The sequence below is a fragment of the Hetaerina americana genome, unplaced genomic scaffold, assembly GCF_022747635.1.
Source record: "Hetaerina americana unplaced genomic scaffold, ioHetAmer1.1.p SCAF_8, whole genome shotgun sequence".
Taxonomy (NCBI): Eukaryota; Metazoa; Arthropoda; class Insecta; order Odonata; family Calopterygidae; genus Hetaerina; species Hetaerina americana.
In genome coordinates, this window is record NW_027287427.1 from 36693013 (window position 1) to 36717576 (window position 24564).

General features: G+C 38.0%; 1 protein-coding gene across 3 annotated transcripts in view; it reads left to right on the top strand.

Annotated features, from left to right (window-relative positions):
• The window catches only part of LOC139698117 (protein kinase C-binding protein NELL1-like), a 197812-nt gene that overhangs the window by 162953 nt on the left and 10295 nt on the right, over positions 1 to 24564 (top strand). For all 3 annotated transcript variants that reach the window (XM_071597040.1, XM_071597039.1, XM_071597041.1), the window contains exons 7-12: positions 846 to 939; positions 4033 to 4224; positions 8111 to 8230; positions 18184 to 18444; positions 20370 to 20639; positions 24048 to 24161. In XM_071597040.1, the coding sequence (XP_071453141.1) occupies positions 846 to 939; positions 4033 to 4224; positions 8111 to 8230; positions 18184 to 18444; positions 20370 to 20639; positions 24048 to 24161 (1051 nt within the window). The remainder of the gene's footprint in view (positions 1 to 845; positions 940 to 4032; positions 4225 to 8110; positions 8231 to 18183; positions 18445 to 20369; positions 20640 to 24047; positions 24162 to 24564) is intronic.

Consider the following 24564-nt stretch of genomic DNA (forward strand, 5'->3'; position numbering starts at 1 on the left):
AGCAAGTGGAATGGTTTTAAAATTTGGAGGAAAATGGGCGTAGGAGAAGGGAATTGGGAGCAGAATTGGTGAAGCCAGAATTTCTAAAGAAGCAACGGAGAAGAACGGAATAAATAAGTCAGACAGGGAGAAAAGCTGAGGATGATATTTTTAATCTGGTTGATGAAGCTGCGGGATGAAATTCTAAAATGGCAGAATAGTGGGCAGAGGAGATACTGAGTTATGTTAAACGGGCGTAATAAAAGGGGGGAATGTAAGGCGGGGGGGAAATCGGGAAAATTAAAATCCTTTTGGACGGCACAAAGACAGGTAAAAGGCATGGACAACTAAAGAAGTAAATAAAGGAAATAATGATATAGGTCAAAGAAATGATGAAGACGCCTCAATAACAAAATTCCTTCTTTTCGTATCTTTAGCGTTACTTATTTTGTCATTTATTTTATTTTCAAATACTTTGATAACTAGATTTTACTGGTTTTCGGAGAGGCGCGTAAATCGCTATTTTTATTGCACGTTCCCTCTTGACTGTTTTTTCTTTTGTTTTTTAAAATCACTTGAAATTTTTATTTTATGTTTTAATACATTTTCAGAATTTTTAAGTTACAAATATTAAGAATAAGAATGAACTTTATAAAGATTAAGAATATAAATGATTATAGGTTTAAAATTACGTAATTACTAAGAATTTAAGTTGCTGATGAATCTATGCGGTGGCATACATTGGCAAATATTATTTAAAAGTTTAATCATGATGGTTTGAATTACGTAAAATTTCTGCCGAGCCTAAATGTTACCTCGTGTCAGTTCAGGTAGAACCCATGATAATTTATTACTTCTGGTTACAGCATGGTGAGGTTCAGTGCCGCCCTGTGCAGTGCCCGCCTGTGGCGTGTAAAAACCCAGTCTACGCCCCAAACAACTGCTGCCCCAGCTGTCTCAGTAAGTCTCCCGGTCTATTGTCTAATAGCTGAAAGCAATCTTATAGTCTTACAATCTCAATTGCAATTAAAATAGCATTTAAATCAAAATATCCATTGGTGTTATTACCACTGAAGATGAATGTTCTAATAGTTATGTATTAATCTTTGAGAGTGAACTCAAAAGTATGTGATACGGTTATTTTCCTTTCATGAAGAAAGTTGTAACTTTTGTACCTTACATTAATGTCAAATATGAGTAAATATCATTATGAAGTCACGACTCCTAAAATACGTTCAGCGCACCAGTACTGTAGAATTGGTGGCGTAGATATATGTCACTAACCTCAATTTTTGACCATCAGTACTTCTTGAGCTCACCATATTATATTTTGAAATATCGTTAAGTTTAAAATCATAATCGCTTGTGAATATAATTAACGTTCTGTTACTTTAGAATGGATTGCATTTGTGTAACATTGGATGATTGGGTTGTCCTAAATTTTAATGTATTCCACCAAAACAAGTTTGTATTAAATGTTATACTTCTAAATATCAGTAAATTAATTTTTACACTCAATATAATTTGATTGTGTTCTTGTTTTGTGTCATGCGCTCCACTGTAAATACAAGCGTAATGCGCCGGGTTCTTAATTACATAATGCTGCATGATGATTGTGACTAGAGGTAAAATTTAATTGTAGTCCTTCCAAATTTTCATAAATACTCTATTGGTTATAAAGCCTCTCAATCCTTATTGCATACGATGATCGTAACGGCATGAAGTTGAATAAATTAAATTTGAAGTATATTTTTTACACTAATAAAATTAATTTTTACGAAATAGCACGCTCAGAAGCGTAAATATATGAAAAAGCCATGCGGTTCAATACCGGCCCATATAGCAAGTGTTCATTCAAAGCAGCTAAGTTAATATAACACAGCAGAGAGAAAAACGGCCAACAAGCACAGTCATAGCTAAACATCCCAAAAATATTCATATTTTAATGATGTACCAGCGATTAAAAGATAACATAGGTTGCTTTGAAAAATATAGTTTCGATACTTTAGTGATCATATAAATAATTACATGTTTACCGTTAACTTTCCAGGAGAGTTTCTTATGAATTCATTGTTGCTGACTGGCTGAAACCCGAAATTCAAATAAAGGAATGTGTCAGTTTTTAGAGGGTTTTCAGCCGAGTCCGTAGTTAAGTACAACATGCCAATTAATGAATGCAATATTGGACGGAGTAATTTTGTGGAACTCCTTCATGACGCGTAGTAAAGGAAAACACAATGGCAAAAACAATTCCTTTCGACCGATTTCGATACAGTCTATCATCATCTGGCAAAATTGTTAGAGTTTTTGTCTTTCCTGCGTATGCCAAATAATGCCATTAGTGTAGTTTCCAAGCTTTTGTAGCTAGGGATCAGTTGTGCGTTTGGATTATGCAGTCCCATTGCCTACCTTTAAATTAGGAAACTTCCAAAGTTCCTTATGTGAAGAAAAAGGACGCAATTTGTACTGAAAAGTTTTTATTTTCCAGAAGTTTGATAATTATTTTTTATGCCCTTCGGCTTGACTTATTATCACAGTACAACCGAATGTTATTATTTATCTCATATTATCATTTACGGTGCTTAGCAAATCGGTAAAGCATATTTTCCGATTTCACTAAATGACCTTAAAGAGTAGCTGACGATTGTACTTCAGATAGAAAATTCTAGGCATTCATTTGGGATCTAAGATGAGCTCTAAAATAAGGTGGCTAACCAATCATCCTGGTCAGGCGCCGGTTTCACAGTTATTAAGAACAGAGGGGTGAAGCAGCCTTGCAATAAGGTTCCAATGTCAATTAAAAGGGGTATTAATGAGTGCCAAGGAAATATTCGAAGAACCTTCGCAAATTTCTGAAATTTGGAATAAAAAAGCAAACCAGGAATTTGGTCAGGATATTCCTCTCTTAGTTTCTAATGGAAATGTATCGTAATTATAATGTTAAAATAAGTAGTAATATATAAGTATACATATGTTTTAGTGTTTCATAAAAATATTACATTAATATACTTTCATAATGTGGTAATATGTGTTTAAAAAACAAAGATTATTGATAAATATTTTAACGTTATTGCTGAAAGTAAGTATTTAACAAGTGATATTTCAAAGACAAGGATATTAAATTGAAATTGCTGTGAAGAAATTCATGATTTTCAGTGAGCACTTCATTTATACATTACTTTATGCGGGGTATAAATAATTGGATAAAATAACTAGGTACGGTGCCATAACATTTCTTTGTATTGATATTGATCAAAACTTAAAAATTTTCTCGTTGTGAGATTTTGATGAGACTTTTTTGCCAAATCGGGTCGTCTATATGCACGTCCTGTCTTGTGAGAATTGTGTTCCATAATGTGTGAATATTCTTTGATTACTATAAAAAAAATTTTTCTCTCATGTGGACTCAACGAGGAAATTCTCCGTGTTTCTCTCTTCCATTCCTTCCGATTCTGTCTCACCTTGCTCCTTTTCCTCTCGCCTTCTCCCTCACTCACTCTCCTCCTCACCCCTCCTCCTTCCCTCTCACTCAACCGTGTCAATTGATTTTCATATTTCTTCCCTCGCCCCCTCCCTCCCCTCTTCTTTCTCCTGTTATCTCCTCCGCTTTCCGCTCCCTTGCCTCTTTGTACTCCTTCAACCGTCTCTCCTTTCCCTCCGTCCCCGACTAATTTCCCGATCATAACGCCCTTATCTCCTGACTTCCATCCCGGTCCCACTTCATGCAACCCATACGAACCGCCCGTTATAAACTCTCCAATTCTTCCCTCCCCCGTCTCAAAACTTGTCCCCTCTCCCTCCTCTCATAACCCTCACTTTTGACTCCACCCGTCATTACTTCACGAAATCACTCTCGATCCCTCCTCTTTCCCCTCTCTGCTCGTAAAAAAACGCCTCTTTCTCTCGCGTTCCCTCCGCCGCAATCTCCCCAACTCGACCACCTAAATTCTCTTCCTCACCACCCCCCACCTCCACCTACCTCTCTTTCCCACGCCTCCACCCCGCCCCCGCATCCCCCTCCCTCCTCACCTCTCGCCCCATTGGTTTGAATAGAGCAGTGCTACCTGCTGGGCGTCCTCTATGACCACGGCGAAATGGTGAACTTGCGGCAATGCGTCGAGTGTGAGTGCGAGGATGGCTCCATGCACTGCAAGAGGATCGATCCCGAGACCATGTGCCAGCCCCTCACCTGCGCGACTCGCGAGCAGTTCACCGTCCCTGGAGAGTGCTGCAAGTTCTGTCCAGGTAATGCCATCGACCCGAGGCCAGCGACGAGACCGCCCGGCCACTAAGACATCATCATCATCCATTCCAACGACACGATAATAGCCCATCCGTCCAACGATAGAAATGCACGAAAGATCCACGCATTCCAAATCGCCAGCAAAAGGGGAAATGTGAGCGCGGTTTCAATTGACTATTTCTCTCTCTCTCTCTCTATCTCTCCTCTTGTGTGTGTCCCCTGAATGTATATTAAGCATGCATGCCAGGTGAGTCGAGAGGGGAGTATGGCACGTCCGCGGGAGCTTAGACCCGTCAGCGATTTTCAGTCGAGCTTACATGTGAGTGATACCTATATTTTTTAATAAATATTTTTGAATAAACAGAAACGCAAACTTCTCATTAAATTTTGTAAACTTCGTTTTTTAATCCGTTTTTGTATAAATCTCAGGGGATTTAATTTCTGTGGTAGCTATAAGATAGATCAGTTTTCAAACAAGGAGACTCAGGAGATAGGTAATTATCTTTAAATATGTTTACGAGCGATACATATTCTTGAGCACTGTGTAATAAAACTTAGAAACGGATTTTCATGTGGCGCAAATTCTGTCTTTTTTTGGCCACGATCTGTTTTGAATTTGGTCTCGCGATTCACCGGACCGATTTTTCCTTCGCCGTTCTTGGCTACTTGAAAATCTAGCATATTTAAGCTTTATATTGAGAAAAAAATTCCAAAAATAGAATAACACTGAAATTTTTAGGATTATCTCTGGCCCAATTCGTTGATAGTGAGTACCTCAAGATTGACATCAGCTGACGGACTTGCAAATTAAGAAACGTTTGTTGAAATCCAGGAAATTTGTTAAAATTCCAGACTTAAATTTGTGAGCACATATTAGGTTAGTAATTTCAGTTAATCTCGTCTTAGAGTAATAAAATGATCCTTATCAGTTCATTACTTTTTTTTAAATCTTTTATTATTGATTTTATTAATATAAAATATCCTTTACTGAATTATCGATGAAGAGATAAATATGATTTATTCGTTATTAAATGGTCCTTTTTAGTGGCTTGACAATTGAATTTAGTTCAGTTTTGGTTGAATATATTTCTATCCCGCGTTTTTATTATTTATTTATTGTAATTAATTAATATCAAGCCGCGTATTTATTGCAATTAATTAATATCAAGCCGCGTATTTATTGCGATTAACTCTTTTCTCTTTGACTTGTTTGGTCAATTGCAGCAGCCATAAAGTAGCCACAAATGGCAAGCCAGTCTTTTTATTCTTCCGCCATTCCATGGAAAATGCCAATGCCATCGCACACGTTTTAAGTACATTTTTATTAGTCTTTAGATGAGATTGCGGAATCCAAATCCTTCACTTCGGCTGAATCTCATGAACACTCTCGCTTTTCAATGTTGATCAAGGTCAAGGATAGTCTTGTCCGAATATCAAGCGACCACAGCTCTCGAGTCGGTAAGAATCATATCTACTTATAATGTCGTGTCACTTTTTTAGTGGTAATCGAATCATCTCGGAAGCTCCCGAATTCATGACATTTTCTCCTACCTCACCCAGTATATATGCCATCCCGTATTATATATATGTATATATATATATATATATATATATATATATATATATATATATATATATATATATATATATATATATATATATAATATTTCTCTGTCCGTTTGAGTGCATGGAGATCCGAAAGGAAAAACGCCGTGCGTGTTTTGCATGTCGCGACTAACAGCCCTGCTCGACACGAGGGATCAGACCACCTCCATTCACCAAGGATCAAGCCCCGCCCCCCAGAAATCTGACTCAAACGGAGGAACCCCCTTAGTCCCCTCCGTCGCCGACACCCTTCTCCTACTCCCTCCCCTCACTCCGTATCACCGTCACCCTCCTTCCTACCCTCCTCCACAGGCGCCCTCTTTCCCCTCTCGTCCCCTTTGCCTTCCTCCCCTACGATCTCCCTTTTCCCTCTCTCTTCCCTCTATCCCTATTCCCCCCGCTCCTCGCTTTACTCCGAACCTCCCTCCTCTCCCTCCCCGCGTGTGTTTTTCTTCGAAATAAATCCCAATCCCCATTTCATTTGTCTTCGTCCCTGTCATCTGTAACATGGCAGGCCGCTCCTGCCCCCATATGTTTTCTATCGCTCGAGGCGGTCGTAGCGCAGGACACCAAAGGGGGCAACATAATAATCCGTCGGTGGCCAGCATTTTTTTTTTTTTGCCGTTCGACATCCCCCCTTACTCTCTCGCACTCGCATTTTGTCGAGAAATACTTAACGTGAAAGCTCGAGTCCCTGTTACGTGGGGCGGTCGATGAGAAAAATTGTGTCATAACCGGCGATGAAATAGGCCCAATAAGAATGAAATATATGTCGATGGTGAGTGTGCAATACCATTTCGCTCCTCGTTCACGTTCCTAATGGCGCGCGTGGACTACGGGCTCGTATTTATTCCGAGTCATATAGTATGCCATCCGCATACGAAATTGCCTCAATAGCGGGGAAATTTTTACCAGAGTCCATTAAGAGCATGTTCCCATTTATTCCTCGTGAGTAGGCATTCATTTATCTCGAGGGGAGCATTAAAATGTCATTGTACATAAAATAATGCCTCTTAATATTGCACGTGAATTATTTTCGGGTTTCATCAGCAGATACCATTGTTTAACTGGGCAGGTTAATTGTCGTAAATATAAATAATGAAAGCATATAGTCACGTTCCATTTGTGGGAGGTTTTGTAAACCTTCATATCATTATACATTGATGTATTATCGATCTGATGCGACTCAAATGCAAAAAGTTACGAGTTTTCGTATTCTTCCGATCTAAAGTGTGGTAATAAGCAGCAAGAGCAGATTAGAAGTCGGATATTGGTGACTTACGGGAGCTACTACAGCGAGAAGTGCGTTTTCATCCAAGCTTTGGCAGTCCGCGTCATCAGAAACAGCCATTCATCTACGCAACAAAAATCTGTGTTCAAAACAGATCAGGATTGCTCTTTGTTTAAGAGCTAATTCAACTTTTTAATGCAGCAGAAAACAGCATTTCCATGAATTCAACCTTATTTAGCTGGTGAACAATCAGTAAGTACTCTTACTCTTGGAAGCTTTACTTTCACTCGATGTGAAATACCCTTCCATTGAATCAAATCAACACCAAAACTTCGCTACAAAATAATGTTGCTTAAAAATTTTTCAGCAGTCAATATGAGATTTTTGGATGTACGGGTCAACATTAAATAGTGTTAGAAAATTGTCCGAATGTCCCTTATGCCTATATAGCTTTCATTTTTCATTTACAGATAATATATGTACATTTCATTCATTTTACTTCAAATAATTATTATCCAATTAAAATGCTTTTTGTTGGAAATAGCTTAGTTAGGATCAATTATTTTTCCACTACTTTTCAATTTTACCTTTTCGGATTTAACTGTATTTTCACTCTAACACCTCAGCTAACTCAACTATAGCTTTAACTAAAATTGCGAGTTTTTATTCCTGCTTCATAACAATTGACAATAAATGTGAGCAATTGTGACATAGTGGGCATTAACAGATAGTGATAGTAAAATGTCTAATCCCAATTCATTTGCTTGGATGGCTTAAGCCTGCCTGATAACGCCATTGCAATTATGGTTGTAACAGTTCGCTGTTTAAATACTCTTTTCCAACATGTGTGGGAGCTCAAAAAACTGTTAACTGCCTGCCTGTGATTGTTGAATGAAACTGAACTTCAAGCTTTAAGTTGCTATCATTGACCGACTAACCTCATCTCTCTCTTTCTCTTTTCTCTCCCTCTTCCCCTCTCTCTCTCCCTCCCTTCGAATTCTGCAAATCCCTTCCTTCCCTCTCGCAATCCTCTCTCCCTCTCTGCCTCCCAGGAGTGGACTACTGCGCTAAGGGTCACATGTGCCACCTCAACGCCACCTGCCTCAACCTACAGACCACTTACGCCTGCCAATGCAACGTAGGATTCCACGGAGACGGCCACATGTGTCACGGTAGGTGGGATAAATTTTCCACACACACAAACTCACCGCAGCAATCCTCTCCCACCCCAACCGTTACCGCCGCCACCCCTTCCTGCCTCTCTCTTCCCCCCTCCCCCGAAGCCCGGCACCGCCACCCACCGCTGATGAGCCCCCTCCTCCCTCCCATTGCCACCTGCTCGATCCCATTGGGCCGGCCGGTCTACACTCCAACACCCAGCCCACTCCCCCTCCACTTACACACACACACCCACGCCTCTCCCCTCGTCCTCTGGCACCCGCTCCCCTCCCCCCCCGTAACTCATTCTCTCACTCCCTCCCACGAACACCGCCCCACTCGCGTTTTTTTCCATTTCCCACCCACTCGCATCCGCCGCATTTTCCCCACCTCTCCCTCCCTCCACTGCGACCCTACCTCACTCCATTCCCTTCTCCCTCCCGCCCCTTCCCCTCCCAACCCTTTTTCCTCCACCTCATCGCCCCTGAGCGTCGCTTTCATTCTTCCTCGGCGGGCGCGGTGTTTTTATTTTTCTCGAGGAGGTGCAACGGGACGGGAGGTGCGCGAGTGATTGTTGCTATCTTTTGGTTCGTCGTGTACCTTTTCGTGCGGGGGAGTTAATGAAGTAGGCACTAGAAATCGTGCTAATACTATGGAAACCGGAAGTCTGGCCATTAATACTTTAAGTCACGCTTATTCCGGGTTTATCAGGAATTATTAATACCGCACGCCAGGTATTTTAAATCGTGAAAGAGGTAGGTATGCTTATTCCAAAAAGAATACCATATTCTATTGATCTCGTTGCCAGTTCACTTTCCTTAAGGATTCGATCTATGGTGCTGTGAGAGTACCTGGTCCTCAGAGCCTTGAAATCAATATTTCTTCTGTTGGTTTGTGTATATTTTTTGCTAACAATCCATAGAGAATTAAAGAATCTTATTACGTCGGTTTTCTGTGATAATCAATGTCTATATTTAAAATAGTTCTCTGTCATTATTTTACTGTGTCACTTCTTCGGGCCATTCAGTTATTTTCTCAGGCATTAACTCTCAAGATAATACAATTATATGAGTGCTTAATTTAATTCCTTAAAATTCAATCCCCAATTGTATCGATACTGGCAAGTAAGCTATTGTGTCTATCTGGGTGACTGGTACGTGAACCATGATCAGCCACCAGAAGGTTGTTATTTGAATTTAAGCGTGAATCGAGAACTACTCGCTAAATCATCAGGTGAAATTCATCTGTATGGCTTAGCTAGGAATAATTATTTTACATAAATGTTCTCTTAGTAGAGAACGAATTTCAGTGCAATAGTTTACGCGGACCTTCCCCCAAAAGACTAATATATTATATTTTACTCAAATTCTAATATACTCTTATGGATGCGGACGGATACCCATTATTAACTTGATTCTCAATGACCATTTGTAAGAGAAGCATTGTACGGGCGCATATTGAGTGATAGTTAAGGATACCAAGGTCACCGATGATGGACCGGTTACTAAATTTTATCGCGTCTACTCCTAAGAAGGCTCTAACCATAACCGAGTCTCACTTCAATGGCGAGATGTGATGGCAACATTTAGTTACCCAAGATATAAAACGCATGTAGTGAGCCTGAAATAACTTTCAAACCCCTGATATGTTAACATCTTGTTCTCTTACATATTGCACATAGATAACGTTGCGATAGTTCCTCACGCTTTCCTGAAATCTGTCATTCTTAGTCTAAGGTGAGAGAGATTTTGTTTATGATCTATTAAAATTCTAATAATCTACATAATCTACAGGTTTTTTTCTCTAACTTCAAACAGTTGACCTGTATTCATTCTAATAAGTTTAACCTTTTTTGGCAAGGGACGATTCGACCGTAATTAGACAACTCAATTAATTCTTAGTGATGTAAATGTAAGATAATGTATATTTAAAGAATATTTATCATGTTAATGTATCTTGAAGTCACACCATTCCCGGAGATTCATCACGCTCTGTGTCTCTTCCTTTCGTTCGCATTGAATTGTTGACATCACACCTCCAGGAGAAAGAGACACAGTGGGGATATAATCCTTAATATTGAACCCCCTTGTCGTATCTCGCACCCTTTTGCGTGTTGCTGAAATCACCAATAAGCTTTAAGAGTAACAGAAAGAAACGGAAGAGCGTAATTGAAATATTGGGTAACTACCCTAGGGAGCACATCACTGCCATTAACGTTCATCAATTCTCGGAATGGTTTGACACGGCTCTCCATTCGAATTGCCCCATTCCCTTCACGTTATCCAATGCCTTTCAAGGCAGCACATGTTCTCCTTAAATAAAAAATACTTCATCATTTATCGCCTGTAAGTCGCACAGGTTCTTCTGATGATGGTCGTGCGTGTATTACGAGATGAATAATGTATTTACCCTTAGGTATACCAAATTGACTATTGGTTGGCCCTCTATTTATTTATCCAATACTAATCCTCGTTCTCCAGAATAGCTTTCATATTTTGATTAGCTCTTTGGCCTAGGTAATTTTCTTCCTAATTAGGCCTTTCCGCCCATTTTCTTTCTTTTAGTTTTTTTGAATAGTTTACCTCAAGGTTTACCCAATTCTTCTAGTCCTTATATTCCATATAGTTCTCCTTTTCCTCTTTTACTTTTTTTGTTCTTTTGATTTCCAGCAGTCCACCCCATTCTTCCGATAAATGTCTCACGACCTATTTTCTTATCCTTAACCGTATCTGCTTTGAGCACGGAGTTGCCTCTTCGTAGCAGTTACTTTCCTGGAGATCACCTGTGCTTGATATTAGTCGACCTTTCTTCTTTTTGATATTTCATATTTTATGGCTGAAATATCTTATCTGTATTTATGGTTACCCCAAGGTCTTCTCAATCACTTGCTATAAGTCCAATATCATAAGTTGATAGGTGTCACGCTAATTTCTTCGAATTAACATTTATTCAATTGATTTTCACCCCTTCGCTTACTTTTACTGTCTATTTCACAATTATAATGAATAGTACTACTAAGAGGTATTATTTTTCTCGCCATCATTTCTTTTAGATAATATTTTTCTTATCTTTCATTCGTGTTATGACGGATTAGTTCGTGTCGAGTTGATTCTTCTTTCGTTTTATTTTATTTCTGGTGCTTCCAGTCATCTTGCTCCAGTCCAATTGTCAAAGGCTTTCTCCAAGGCCACGAACGCTGTATGTCGTGACTAGTAGACGTCCGTATTTTTTTTTCTTCCCCAAGTTCTTAGGCAGAGCTTCCCTCAATGCTCTATTTTTTCTTACTGCCAATTGGTTTTCCGACTGGTTTGTCTTCAATTTTTCATTCTCTCCTTTGGCTGATTATTCGTGTTTGTATTTTGGATAAGTGCGACATCAGACCCCAGCTTTGGTGTCCCTCGCATATCTCGGTCATCGTTGTCTACTCTCTGGTGGAATCAGTGTTTTCAGCCGTGCACTGATCCCTGGCTTTCTTTCATATTCGTGGCTTTCTATGAGTATTCCAAACAAGATATTTTGGCGCTAACTTATAGTATTTACCTTTGATAACTTCTTCGTAGATGTTTTCAAATCCTAATGTCTTAGATTTCTTCAGTCATTTACTTTCTATGTTTAATTCTCTTCTCACATGATGTAACGTGCTGTGCATGTCCTCCTTGCGCCGATCTCTTACTAAGCTGTCATCCAGCAGTCCTCGATACATTTCTCGCGTCCTTCTCCATCTTTTATAAGTATATTTTCGTTTGCTCAGATGATATTTTTAGATTAAATAAAATTATTAAATCTCCAAAGTGAATTCTTTATTTATTTCTATGCCCTTTTGATGTATCCCTTTTCTCTGTTAATGTTCATTTTTTTCTCGGCTGCTTTCAGTTCACCCTTGCGTATATTTCAGGGATTTTATGACTGATATCTTTGATTTTAATAATCCACCAATAAATCCATTTTCATGAACAACTACATTAAGCTATCTTTCAATGATACTAAGAATGCTCCATTTTTCTACTTGTTTTCCTCCTCACCCTTCCATATTCTCCAAAATGTAAAGATTTTATTCACCCTAAATATTCCTCCCTATACAAAAGGATTCAAAACCTTACAAACGAGGATACATAAAAGAAATTTTGTTGATTAATTTGACAAATAATTGAATTTTTTCTTCAGATGAATGGACTAGTTAAAGAAATTAGATATTCAAAATATCACGTGCCCTTCGAATGTCGTCTTTTGAGCTTGATAAGTAGCGATGGTGGCCTTTTATTATCTATCTGTAGTGTTTGTGATGCATTATCAAATATTTTCCTGCATAAAAAGGCAGAGAGGGAAGTGACACGAAATGAGAATGGAAACCTGAAGAAGTCCTGTTATCTGCGAACTGGGCCACGTTCTGTGCGGTATTAGCTCCTCGGATCGAAGTACTGTATGTAGGCCCTGCAATCGTCTCAATCTATCGATTTTCTTATTTTCCCATCCCTTCGCATCTGCTTTCCTGTCACTAATCAATGCCTGTTCCATTCTATGGTGAACTATTTATGATGAGGATTCGGATTCATTCCCGTGAGGAATTAATATTGAATTGCTCGAGACTCCATTCTGTTCCGAGTTCGTCATTCTAGCGACTATCATGAAAAGAATTCATTTGGGTGAGCTTCTATTGACCTTCGACGGTGAAGAAAATGAGAACAAATAAACTTCGATTTATGCTATGCTTTCTCTTCCTGAATTTCGCGAGGAATTCCTAAATTTCAATCTTGACTTCCAATGGAAAGTAATACATACCATCTGAATCTAAACACATAAATGAACAATGTTTAGTATTCATAGTTTTCACTTTCACACTAATGTGAATGATTAAAGAAAACCTTCGTTAATCATAAATTTGTTTAACTGATAAAGGAACCCCCGGTAAATGAGAAAAACCACATGTTTAAATTATAATTTGCATCCCTCGAAGTTCTCCACTTTCTCAGTCCAAATCCTTTGCCTATAAGTTTTGCCGGAAAAATTTACAATAAAGAGAATTTCATATTCGTTATCGTGTGCACCCATGAGTAATATAATTTGAAGTCGGGAACAAATGGTCAGGAGTCCTCTTAAAACCGTAAGACTAACACCAAACTCTAATTTATATGGGAAGTTCAAGGCTGACTAACTTCCGTCAAGGCTCTTACTTCTTTACTTTTCCATAATTCTGAATTTCGTGACATTATTCCAAAATATATGAAAATTAAATTCCTCATTCTAATTAATTAAAAATATCATTTTACAAAAAGGTTGGCAGTAAAATTAAATACGTAAATAAAATGCTGTTTTTTGAGTATTTCGCTACATTTAATACACATATTTATACGTTCTCGGGATTACATCAGTCATATGAATTTCATTTTCGCTACTGTGAAAATATTTAGCTAGAGCCAAAAATAGCATTAACTAAATGAGATTTGCCATTACGTCCATAGTTTTGCTGATAATTAACCGGAAAAATTTATATTTTCTCTCACCTTGATTAGATCAAATCCATTAAGATTTACTTATCTCAAAGCATTCTTTTCATTGCTCTGGTTTTTTAAATGCGTTCATACTTATTTCCTTTTAATATTTGGTCACCATCTATTTTTTCAATGCGTTTTTGTTCATTTATCGAATACCTTTCTGAGAAATTGCTTTATCCCATTTTTTGCTTTTTATAAAAATGCCGTCGTATTTCATGTTCCTTTCGTTGCAACCTAACAGATATTGTAGTCTTAAACGTCTTCACCATTTCGGATCTACCAATTTTTGTTTACGTTTGATTTTTCGTGGACTTTACTCCCCACGGTAAGGAGTGCTTTAATTCACTTCCCAAACATACGTCACCCATTGTCAGATGTCCCCGGATTGAAGAGAGGACCAATAGGATTCCATTTCGTCCGTCCTGTTTACTTCCTTCCAACCCTTTCCTCTATTTCCAGTGTCCCCATGCGTTTCCTCCACCCTCATACACAGTCCTCTTCCCCGTCTCCTACTTGCACCTGTCCCCTTCGTCCCGTCACCATCCTCCCCTTTATTGCCATCCTGCCAACCCCACGCACGCTGCGTCCCCATTAGTGGTCGACTTTCCAGTCGCCTATTCATACCATACTATGCAGTCATTCCCCCGTCATCCATGACTGCTTTTTCCAAGATGGTTCCCAAAACTATGAGTAACCAGGCTTGTTTGATCGATAATATTTCTCACCGTCTAGGATTTTTTTACTGGGGTGAAGTAATCATGTGGTCTGCCGGGTAGTGTATTCCATGTGGTTTGATATAATATTTCTCCGTGATTTTTTCCACAAATTTTTAATAGTTTACTACAATTTTGTGCAACGGCAATCAATCATTGAAAACAAACACAGTAATTCAGTAATAAACTAGTAATTGAATTCCTACATTTATCTCCGATTTTGAGAAATTAATTTTTAAATGTCAACGTGAATGTAAGTACATATGCGTTTCCAGCTGAAAGCGAACAATTTTATGTTTACCTCGGTTTAGTGATTCTCGAGAAAATGTGATCAATGAACTTTGAACAATTTTCTCAATACATGAACATATCAACAATTTCTAGCTAATATTAGCATGTGAAATAATTTTTTAGCCATTCTCGAGCTCAGTCTGGGAAGAAAAAGGGAGTTTCAATAACTTAAATCCCCAAGTAAGCCGAACATGAACATACTTTCTTTTGTTGTACGTTTGCAAATTTGACTCTGCAGTAAATTTCATAGGATTTACGCATACGTGCGAGCCAATTCCGGGTCCCACATTTCCGTCATTACGGAGAGAGTGAGGTTCAGTTGGACTATCTACTCCCCAAGTCATGTGTAAGAAACATGAGATCTTGTTCACTCATGTGTTATCGCTACGGATATTTCAGTATGAGTGACTATTAAATAATTTGTAGTCGTGGTACACAGCAAGTCAACTGAACAATTTAGTTATTCACTTCTAATCCAGCTATGTCTAAGTAAAATCAGTACTTGACTTGCTTTTTCGTAAATTACATATACGCAACTTGAAATACGAGCTCGAAGGTATGTATCGCATACCTTCTATTAATCACCAAAACGAGTAGTCGGCGGTTTTATATACATTCCAAACTTAGTTCCAAGGCTCGGTGATGTCAACGACAATTTTGCTGTGCAAAATTCTGATACGATACAATATTCTCAACCTCTCTCCCCTCCCACCATTAAGAATCTAATCTGTAAGCGTGAAAATAAAATATAAATAAATAAAATACAAATTCCGAGGTTTCAATGGTTTTTATATTGAAAAAAAATCTTTGATCTATGACTTCTGGTTACGATTTTTATATCTTCATAATTATACGAGGGTCATCCGGAAAGTAGTACCCGTTCGTGAAATAAAGACACAAAAGTAAATATTAACAAACATAAAAAATTTTATTTGAAAGAGGATACTTTAAACTACTTCTCAACATAATCTCCAAGCAAATTAAGGCATTTGTCATAACGTGTGACAAGTTTCTGTATTCCTGCTGCATAGTCCTTCGCCGCCAGCTCATTGAGATACGCGATGAACAATTGTTCGAGAAACATTGGGAAAATGCTCACAGATGTCATCAATTGTGACGCGCCGATCGTTCCTCACGAATTCGTCAACTGAGCTCACCAGTTGGTCTGTAATGACAGACGGTCTCTCCGAACGCTCATCGTCGTGTGTGTTCCCCCTCCCCATGTTGAAGTTGCGACACCACCGCCGAACAGACGACTCGTCCATTACATTGTCTCCATACACCTCCTTTAATTGGCGATGAATATCACATGGGCGAACGTTTCTTGCATTGAGGAATTTAATCACTGCCCTCACTTCACAACTGGCGGCGTTCTCAATTTTTTTAAACATTGTAAACAATCACAGAAACAACACAGGCAATGCTAGCGTCACGCAACTTGGCTCAGAGAAGGCAGACAAGCCACTGAAGCTATCTGACCTTGTCCAGCGGCTACTCGCGTCGTCAGCACTTCATGCGGCACGAACGGGTACTACTTTCCGGATGACCCTCGTATATGTATTATTTATTTAAATTATTAAAAATTTATTAAATATACGATATTATTTGAAGGATTTAAACGAGCAAATGGCCGTAACTACCGCATTTGCTAATGTTATCGGTTAAGCAAGTTCCATGCTCCTGCAAATGGCTCTAAATATAGTGAAACGTATTTTGTATTATCGTATTCCAATTCGGATTTGGGAAAGAGGCATCTAAACAAAAATGCCGATGGCACCCGGACCACTTAGCACTTAGGGACCACTTGGGAGCACTCACGCAAAAGCGCTGCTGGCTTGTTAAGTATGTATCAAACTTTTGAAAAGTGATGCATACTTTTAAACTTTAACGTTTCTTTCTTATCTTGGAAACTATATTGATGCAGTGCTTGACTACTCACTACTTATTTCGAGTACTTACAAATACATTTATTTTTACTTTGACGACTGGCAATAAGTATTTGGCTCTTAATTCCGAGAGATGATGAAATATGAAGAAATGTTACATCTTTTGACCTCTTGATGGCGCCCAGTGGCACCTATAATGCATAAAATGAACACTTTTAAATTTCGCAAGGATCGATGTAATGCTTAAATAAAATAAACAATAATACTTCAAATAGAATGTAATTTAAAGTGTGTATCTCTGCAATACAACGATATCTGAATCGATTGGAAGAAATATTTTTGGTCCAACCCGAATTTGCATGCTTCATTCATTTGGTCAAAATGACGCATTGATTCACATTCAATTTTTTTACTCATTAGTTCATTTTTTAATGCTCTGAGCACTTTTCACATGATAAAGCCAGAACTGAGAGTTAAAGACCCATTATTTTTACGATTTTTATTCCGCTTCTTGATGCTCTTATAAATGTATACATTTCACTAAAAATAATTTCTGCGAATATTTCACAAATGAAATTACTATTAAATAAATTTGCATCTGACAGCAAATATTAATAACATTAACAGCAATAGGCTCTTTGCAAGGAGAGATTGAGATTAAAATACCTACCCCCAAAATTGTTATGGTACTACTAACTTTTCATGAAGAGTCAGTGTTCAAATGTGGTTCATTGTATGTACCGCTTATAAGATTCATGTCGGAGGTATTTCACATAACTGGAAATCATGATTGGAAAGGGTGCGTTTCAAATTGATGATTGTACTTAGGAATTCTGTTATGACCTGGTTTTCCCCTAAAAATATGAGTCTAAAATTCAGAATCTCATCCATTCAGTTCTCACGACTATAAACGTTTAATTGTTCAAGGTATTCTAGTATTCAATTTTTCGGATCGCCAGTGTGGAGTATACATTGAGAGTAATAGAAAATTTCGTGATAAGTTTCCTCTTTGAGGTTTTTTTTTCAAATTACTGTATACGAGTACAACTCCAAATATTCGGTCTATGTGAAATCAACTATCCATGTAAATTCTATATATCGATTATTTTTTGCAGCATTAAAAAATTTATAATGGTGGGATACTTTGCGGAATTTTAGCATGCTTTCAAGAAATAAAATATTTGATATTTCCCATTTATACTGTTGTGACCGGCCAGTTTAGACATTTATTCACATTCGAGACAAAAATCTTTTGTGAAACTAAGCAAAAACCAATTAAAGCCTTGTAATTCGCAGAAAGCCGTCACAATGGTTGCATTGCTTATGGTTTTGCGTTGGTAAATCAAAGGCAGTAGTTCTTCAGTTCCTTATTTTGCCTTCAAGTTCGACGTCCTCAAGTTGTCTCTGCGTTTCCAATTCGTCCAAATGATTCCATGTAGTGTACGTGGTTACTTAAAAATTTCAACAAAGTACTCCGGTGGTATGGTTATCGACCATCGTCACCTCCATCCCCAATTTCACCCTACAAGATTAGAGAATCCTCTGAATGGCTTGTACGTCCACCTAATATATTCCCCCCTCACAGACGTGGACGAGTGCCTGGAAGAAGGTGGACTACACGGTCATCACTGCCACAGCAACACGCGGTGCGTCAACGTCCCCGGGTCATACACCTGTGAGTGCCTGCCTGGATACAAGCGAGTGGACCGGTTCAACTGCGCCGAGCACGACGAATGCGAAGCCGGCGACCACGCGTGCCACGAGCACGCTGTCTGCTCCAACACACCCGGCGGTTATGTCTGCGAATGTGCCAAAGGATACCACGGAGATGGATACTCGTGTAGACGTGAGTACACTCGCACGAATTTGGGGGATTAGTCACGAGATTTAATACCACTCCACTAATTGCCACCGTATTGTTATGGAACAATGTTTGTACTGTATTATTATGGTAAATTTCCAAAAAATTATGATGGTTATAAACTATTATTTTCATTTATTGAGGCTTCGCAGATGGAATTCCCGACTGCAGCGCTGGGTAAATTAATAGAACAAATTGGGAAAAGAACAATGACGGAGAAAATGAATGAGTCCAGGCAGTGAAGTTTTGCGATTTCAGGTGGTCACAGGAGATTAGACGCATAATCTCTGAATTTAATTTATGGAAAAAATACATTTCTCATTTATTCATATATGTATGTGATTCAAGCTCATATTTCAGTGAAAAATATTATTCTCCCTCAAAAATAGGTCTGGGTGCGTCTACTTAAATTGTGCCATAAATGCATGGAGTTAAGGTTACGAAATTGAAAGAAGTAATTATCCAATAGAAAAATAATATTGGACAAAATTAAAGGTAGAATATTTGATACTCGCAATATCCAAATGAGCTTACATGAATAACAGCGTTTACGATAAGCGAACCCTAATCTGCTCTTTCGCTGCTTAATAATTATTTTACTATGCTGATCACGTATAAAAGGAATTGTTGCCGAAGCTGTATTCTTTATATGTTCGTATTACAGTCATCTCTTTTAAGGTCCAGAAAATATTAAGTAATTTTTTGGTTTACAAGTCACGCGTGTTGCCTATGTGAAGGGGTACATGTCCCTCATGCTGCATATGTCATAGGATAATCCATAATTTGCGAAGGCCAAGTTAACTAATTTGCTCCTTGCAGACTGAATATTGCGAGAATCCGGCCATATTCCACTAAAGTTGTCTCATAGTGGTGTACCAAGTTCACTTAAAACTCATATTTTGTAAAACCTCCTATTTAAGTTAAATTTATCAAATAAAAACCTGGATTGTTGGTTTTAAATAGAAGCATGAACAAAGTTGCAAGTATTTGAATATAGGAATAGCCATAACACACATTTGGTACTTGGCATAATCTGCAATTTTATCTAGCGTTTGCGTTGGGTATGTCTATACTACTCATCTCCAGCGTAGGAACCTAATAAAACAAGTAATTTAATGCACTATTTATTGTTACTTTCCAAAGGCATTCTTATCACAGAGTTTCATGAAGTTACACACCAGACATAAAGCTTGAACATCTTAAAAACGAAGATAACCAAAGTAAAGTTTGTGATGCTTAAGCTTTTTTTACACTTTGGGATTAATCAAAATGCCTGTGATATGGTAAAATGCACTGCATTTAAGTGAAGCCACAGTGAAGTTGTGTTGAGAAATGATTGCCAAGACTTGATCTTTGGACCTAACAATGCCTGGTTAGAGATTTGGATGCTGGTCTTGTAGTAGTCATGTTATTCTCAATGGTTCTAAAATATGAGAAAGAGTTGACCCATGTGATTTATTTAGTGTATGAATAGCAGTTGGTTGTACCTAGATATCACTAAATTTTTTCAAAGTGGTATACATTCTACTCACCAGATAGTAAACTGATAAACTACTTTTGTTTTGTGATTTCCCTGGTTTTTACCAGGTAATACTAAAAATCAGTACCTGATATTCTGTACTGCTTATTTTTTGTCAAAATTATTAACTGTATTTTTGATACCGAAGAATTTTCCTTTCCTGTTTCTAAAACAAAATAATGAAAAACCATATGGATTTTGAAAAATTTGATCAATTGGGTAAAATTTTTAAAATACTTGAATGTTGACTATTTATCTCATCGGTTGACTTGCATTCTTTCTACCTAATATGTAGTGTCAAATGGGATTGCTCTTAGATATCTGTGAGAGGTTTGAAACAATGCCATCCTTTTTATATGATATTTTGAGCACATCGAATTTAATCTTGCAGCCATCTGTAACCAGACTTGTGCAAATGGTGGTGAATGTGTGGCACCTGGGCGCTGTGCATGTCGCCGTGGATATGTAGGCAAAGGGTGTGAGGCGGATCTGGATGAGTGTTCCTTGGGTCTTCATGAGTGTCATGCTGGGTCTGAGTGTGTGAATATGCCAGGGTGGTACTATTGCCAGTGTAGATCAGGCTACCGACGCACTGTGGCTCCTCCATATATCCACATTCATCCTGGAGCTACAGCCTTGATGCCAGCAGTGCACTGCCAAGGTAGGTGGTACTCCATGTAGGGTTCACATATTTTATACATGTACAAACACATTATGTAGCATCGTGTTTCATTGCTTTGAGACTTTGAGGATGAGGATGAGCTTTGATTGGATGCTTTACAGATGAGAATGTGGCAGAGAATTGATAAAATAAGTTCTGATAGAGAGGAAGGCAAGTGCCAATGTTATGAAATAGGGGGGACAAAGAGAGAAATTTGTTAAGGGGAATGCATAAAAGCTGGAGAAAGTGGGTGAAAAAAATACTGAAAGGTCATATGATGCTGAATAAAGAGAATTTTGGGTAAGCAGGGTGGAAGAAGGAAGAGAATAGGCTTTTTAGACAGCATGAAGGCAGATGGATGTTACAAAGGAACCAAGAAAAAATAATGCAGGACAAATATTCAGGGAATTGTCTCCACACTTAAAAATAAATAGCCAATAGGGACCACACGTAACCTACCTTCATATAATTAGAATACCTTGAATGAATATGCATATGTCTATGAGTAGTTCAGGATTTCTGATGACTTGGAAAACCTGGGAAACTCCATTGGGAAATTTGCCATTTTTTAGTAAAAACCTGGAAAATGAATGATAATGTCCGATGTTTGGGGTGATAAACATCCATCCTATGACAGAAGAAATTTTGCTTTCTTTAGTTCTTTTCTAATCATTGTGTGCTGCTATGTTATGATCATTTATAGAGACATTTGCAAAATGTGCAGTTTTCTTGTATACTACTGAAAAATTGATTGACAATCTCATACATCCAGTTTTGGTCAATTATACCCGGTCAAGTATGTTTTAAAGTTTGCATTTATGAACTTAATAAGGTTTCTATCAGTAATATCTGCAAAATGAATATTGTAAATTTCAGAGACCATGTCAATTAATGCATATATTAGTTTGGTAATAATGCGTCTCCTGCAATCAAGATTCATAGAATATGCAGTTTTCCTTTATACAAGTTTCTTACACATCCCTCATCAAAATGACAGTTAACCAGAATTATTTTAGTTTCAACCACACCCTTTACAGCCAAACGGATGGGTTAGCTATGGGCTCCCCACTGTCCCCCTTCCTAGCCGAAGTCTTCCTCAATTCTGTAGAAGAACATCTTTTTAATCCTGAAAATCAGCATAACAAAAACGTGGGCTATTGGTTTCGTTACGTTGACGATATACTATGCCTATGGACCGGAACCAACCGACAGTTAGACTCCTTCCTTAATTTCCTAAACACTCTTCATTGGAATATCTCCTTCTCCATGGAAAAAGACTTCAACGGCACCATCAACTTCCTCGACTTGACAATCACAATTAGGGATAATACACACGAATTTGCAATTTATAGGAAACCCACATATACAGACCATATAATTTCTAATGATTCCGCTCACCACTTTTCTCACAAACATGCCGCCCTCCACTCCATGGTCCACCGCCTCCTACACATCCCCCTTTCCCCCAAAAACTTCAAAATTGAACTCGTGAATATCACTAATATAGCTACCAACAATGGTTTCAACCCCAAACTAGTTGACACATTACTACGGAAAAAACAAAAAGCAATGGCCATAAAAAGCATTTTCGTATCACAGCCCGCAGTATCTAAAGATTTTAAGTGGTGCTCGATCCCGTTTCTGGGAGATCTTTCATATAGGATTTCCAACTGCCTACCCACCTCACTCAAAGCAGCCTTCTACCCACCCATAACCCTCTCCAAACTTCTAGCCAATGGAAAAGACACCCAGGATAGCCTTCTCAAATCAGGCATTTATAAACTGAAATGCAAGGATTGCAACAGCGTTTATGTCGGTCAGACCGGCAGGAATATCAAGTTACGAGTCAAGGAACACGCTAGGTGTCACAAAAATCAGAATAACAACTCTCTCTTCGCCAAGCATTTACTAGAATTCAACCACAACAGTGACTTTGTCCCAGAGATATTACACACACTCCCAAAAGGATTAAAAATGGACGCTCTCGAGCAATTAGAGATTAGAAGGCACTTGGTGAACCCCAACACGACACTTTGTAATGAGCAATTATTCCCATACCCCTCCCCACTCCTCTCCGAGAAATTAGCCTGGAAATGGTCAAAACAATCCATCAACGCACCTGCGAGCCCCCACCCCTCTCAAATCCTTCCAACCCACCCCGCCCCCACTCTGTCCTGAGGGTATATATGCTTGCTCTGTCTGTTTTGCAAATTTGTACCTGATGATGCCGCAAGTCGGTGAAACGCGTTGTACCGTATAATAAAATCTGTGGAAAAGTACGAGTCTTTCTTTCTTTTTTAGTAATGGATATTAAATACTTCCACGAAGTGAAGCCTGAAACAATAGAATTATTCTTACACATTGTTTGAGCAGAGGGTAGTGCAATTATTTTGGCTCCTGTTAATTTGTTCATACTAGGCTAAGTGTACATTCTCTATGGCCCATATGTTCTTGCCACATGATTGTGTCTGATAAATAATCCAAGGAATGAGACCTGGGTGAGGCAAAAAATTTATAAAATAAGGTGGACATAGAGGGCAATCTCTTTTCCCTCTTCTTTTACTCTTTTCCCAGAATAACTGCAGGATATTACAGTGCAAAAGCTACTTGAAATGCATTTCTTTTGATGTTCTCTTCTTGCAAAACTACCCGTGTAGTAGTACTTGAACTTCCAAGCAAAATGCATCCTTGTCCAAAGTTTGTATCTTAAAAAGTTATAATCTCAAAATCCAATTCAAGATTTTATTTCATAAGAAATAATTTAATCCATTTCCAAATTTATAAACTTCGTAAAAAATTCAAACACCCATTTGTTGTCCAATTATTACATCCTTTTATTCATGAAATCTTTCATTTTACATGTTTTGTACTAAAATCACTTTCCATTAAATTTTTAAAATATCAAAATTTCCTTATAACTGCTTTTGTATTTGGTATTTCAATGGTTGTCAACAGTTGGTTCTTTGATTTCATATTTATCAAATAAAACAAAATTGCAAATACATTGCCTTTGTCATACATTGGATACAATCACAGCAGCAACTATTATTACTCCAGAGAAGGCTTAATGCTGAATATGCCTATTACTACACTATGAGATTTGAACCGCTCGGGGAGAAATGCTTCTGCGCAGTGTATTAATGTCAATTGAAGGTGAGGCTTACGACTAATGCCATTGATGGAGGTGCACACCTTTGGTCAAATTTACCTGCATTATTGCTGGGAATGAATAGTAATGATATACTGTTTTATAAAACTATCACCATTCATATCTAAGCATTAAGTTCATACCTGGAGGCCAATATTGAATATAAAAAAATGGTGGTCCTGGATGGTTCATTTTAAATATTGTACTACAGTATTTTCCTACTTGCATGTTTTCTTCACCATGGTATGTTTTAATTTCAGATGTAAATGAATGTATAGAAGGAAGTCACACTTGCCACGGTTCAGCAGAATGTGAGAATACTGAAGGAGGCTTCCGATGTTCATGTAGTCCAGGATCTGAAGACTGTTCTCTTGGTATGTGAAATATTATTCATGACTCATTATTATTCAATGAATGAAAGGTGATAAATCATGTTCCTAATTACAGAGAATAAAATTCAATGTCATTGTAGAGCATTAGTTTCAAATCATATTTTATTTAAAATAACCTCAATGCTTTCTGTAGAAGTTAGAAAATAGTCTGGGCGGTCAAAAAATAAGTAGCATCTCATATCAAAATTAATTAACTTATATTATTCTATTTATCTAATGCTGGTTTTCATGAACAAGTTAAATTTAAAAGTGCAAATGAAATAATTAATGCCTATCTAAAAATCATTTCATGCCCTCAGAACAATTATAGCAAATATCATGCCAGTTCCCATATTGACATCAGAATACTCTTTATTTAGTGCTGAAAGTGACAGTAATCATTATG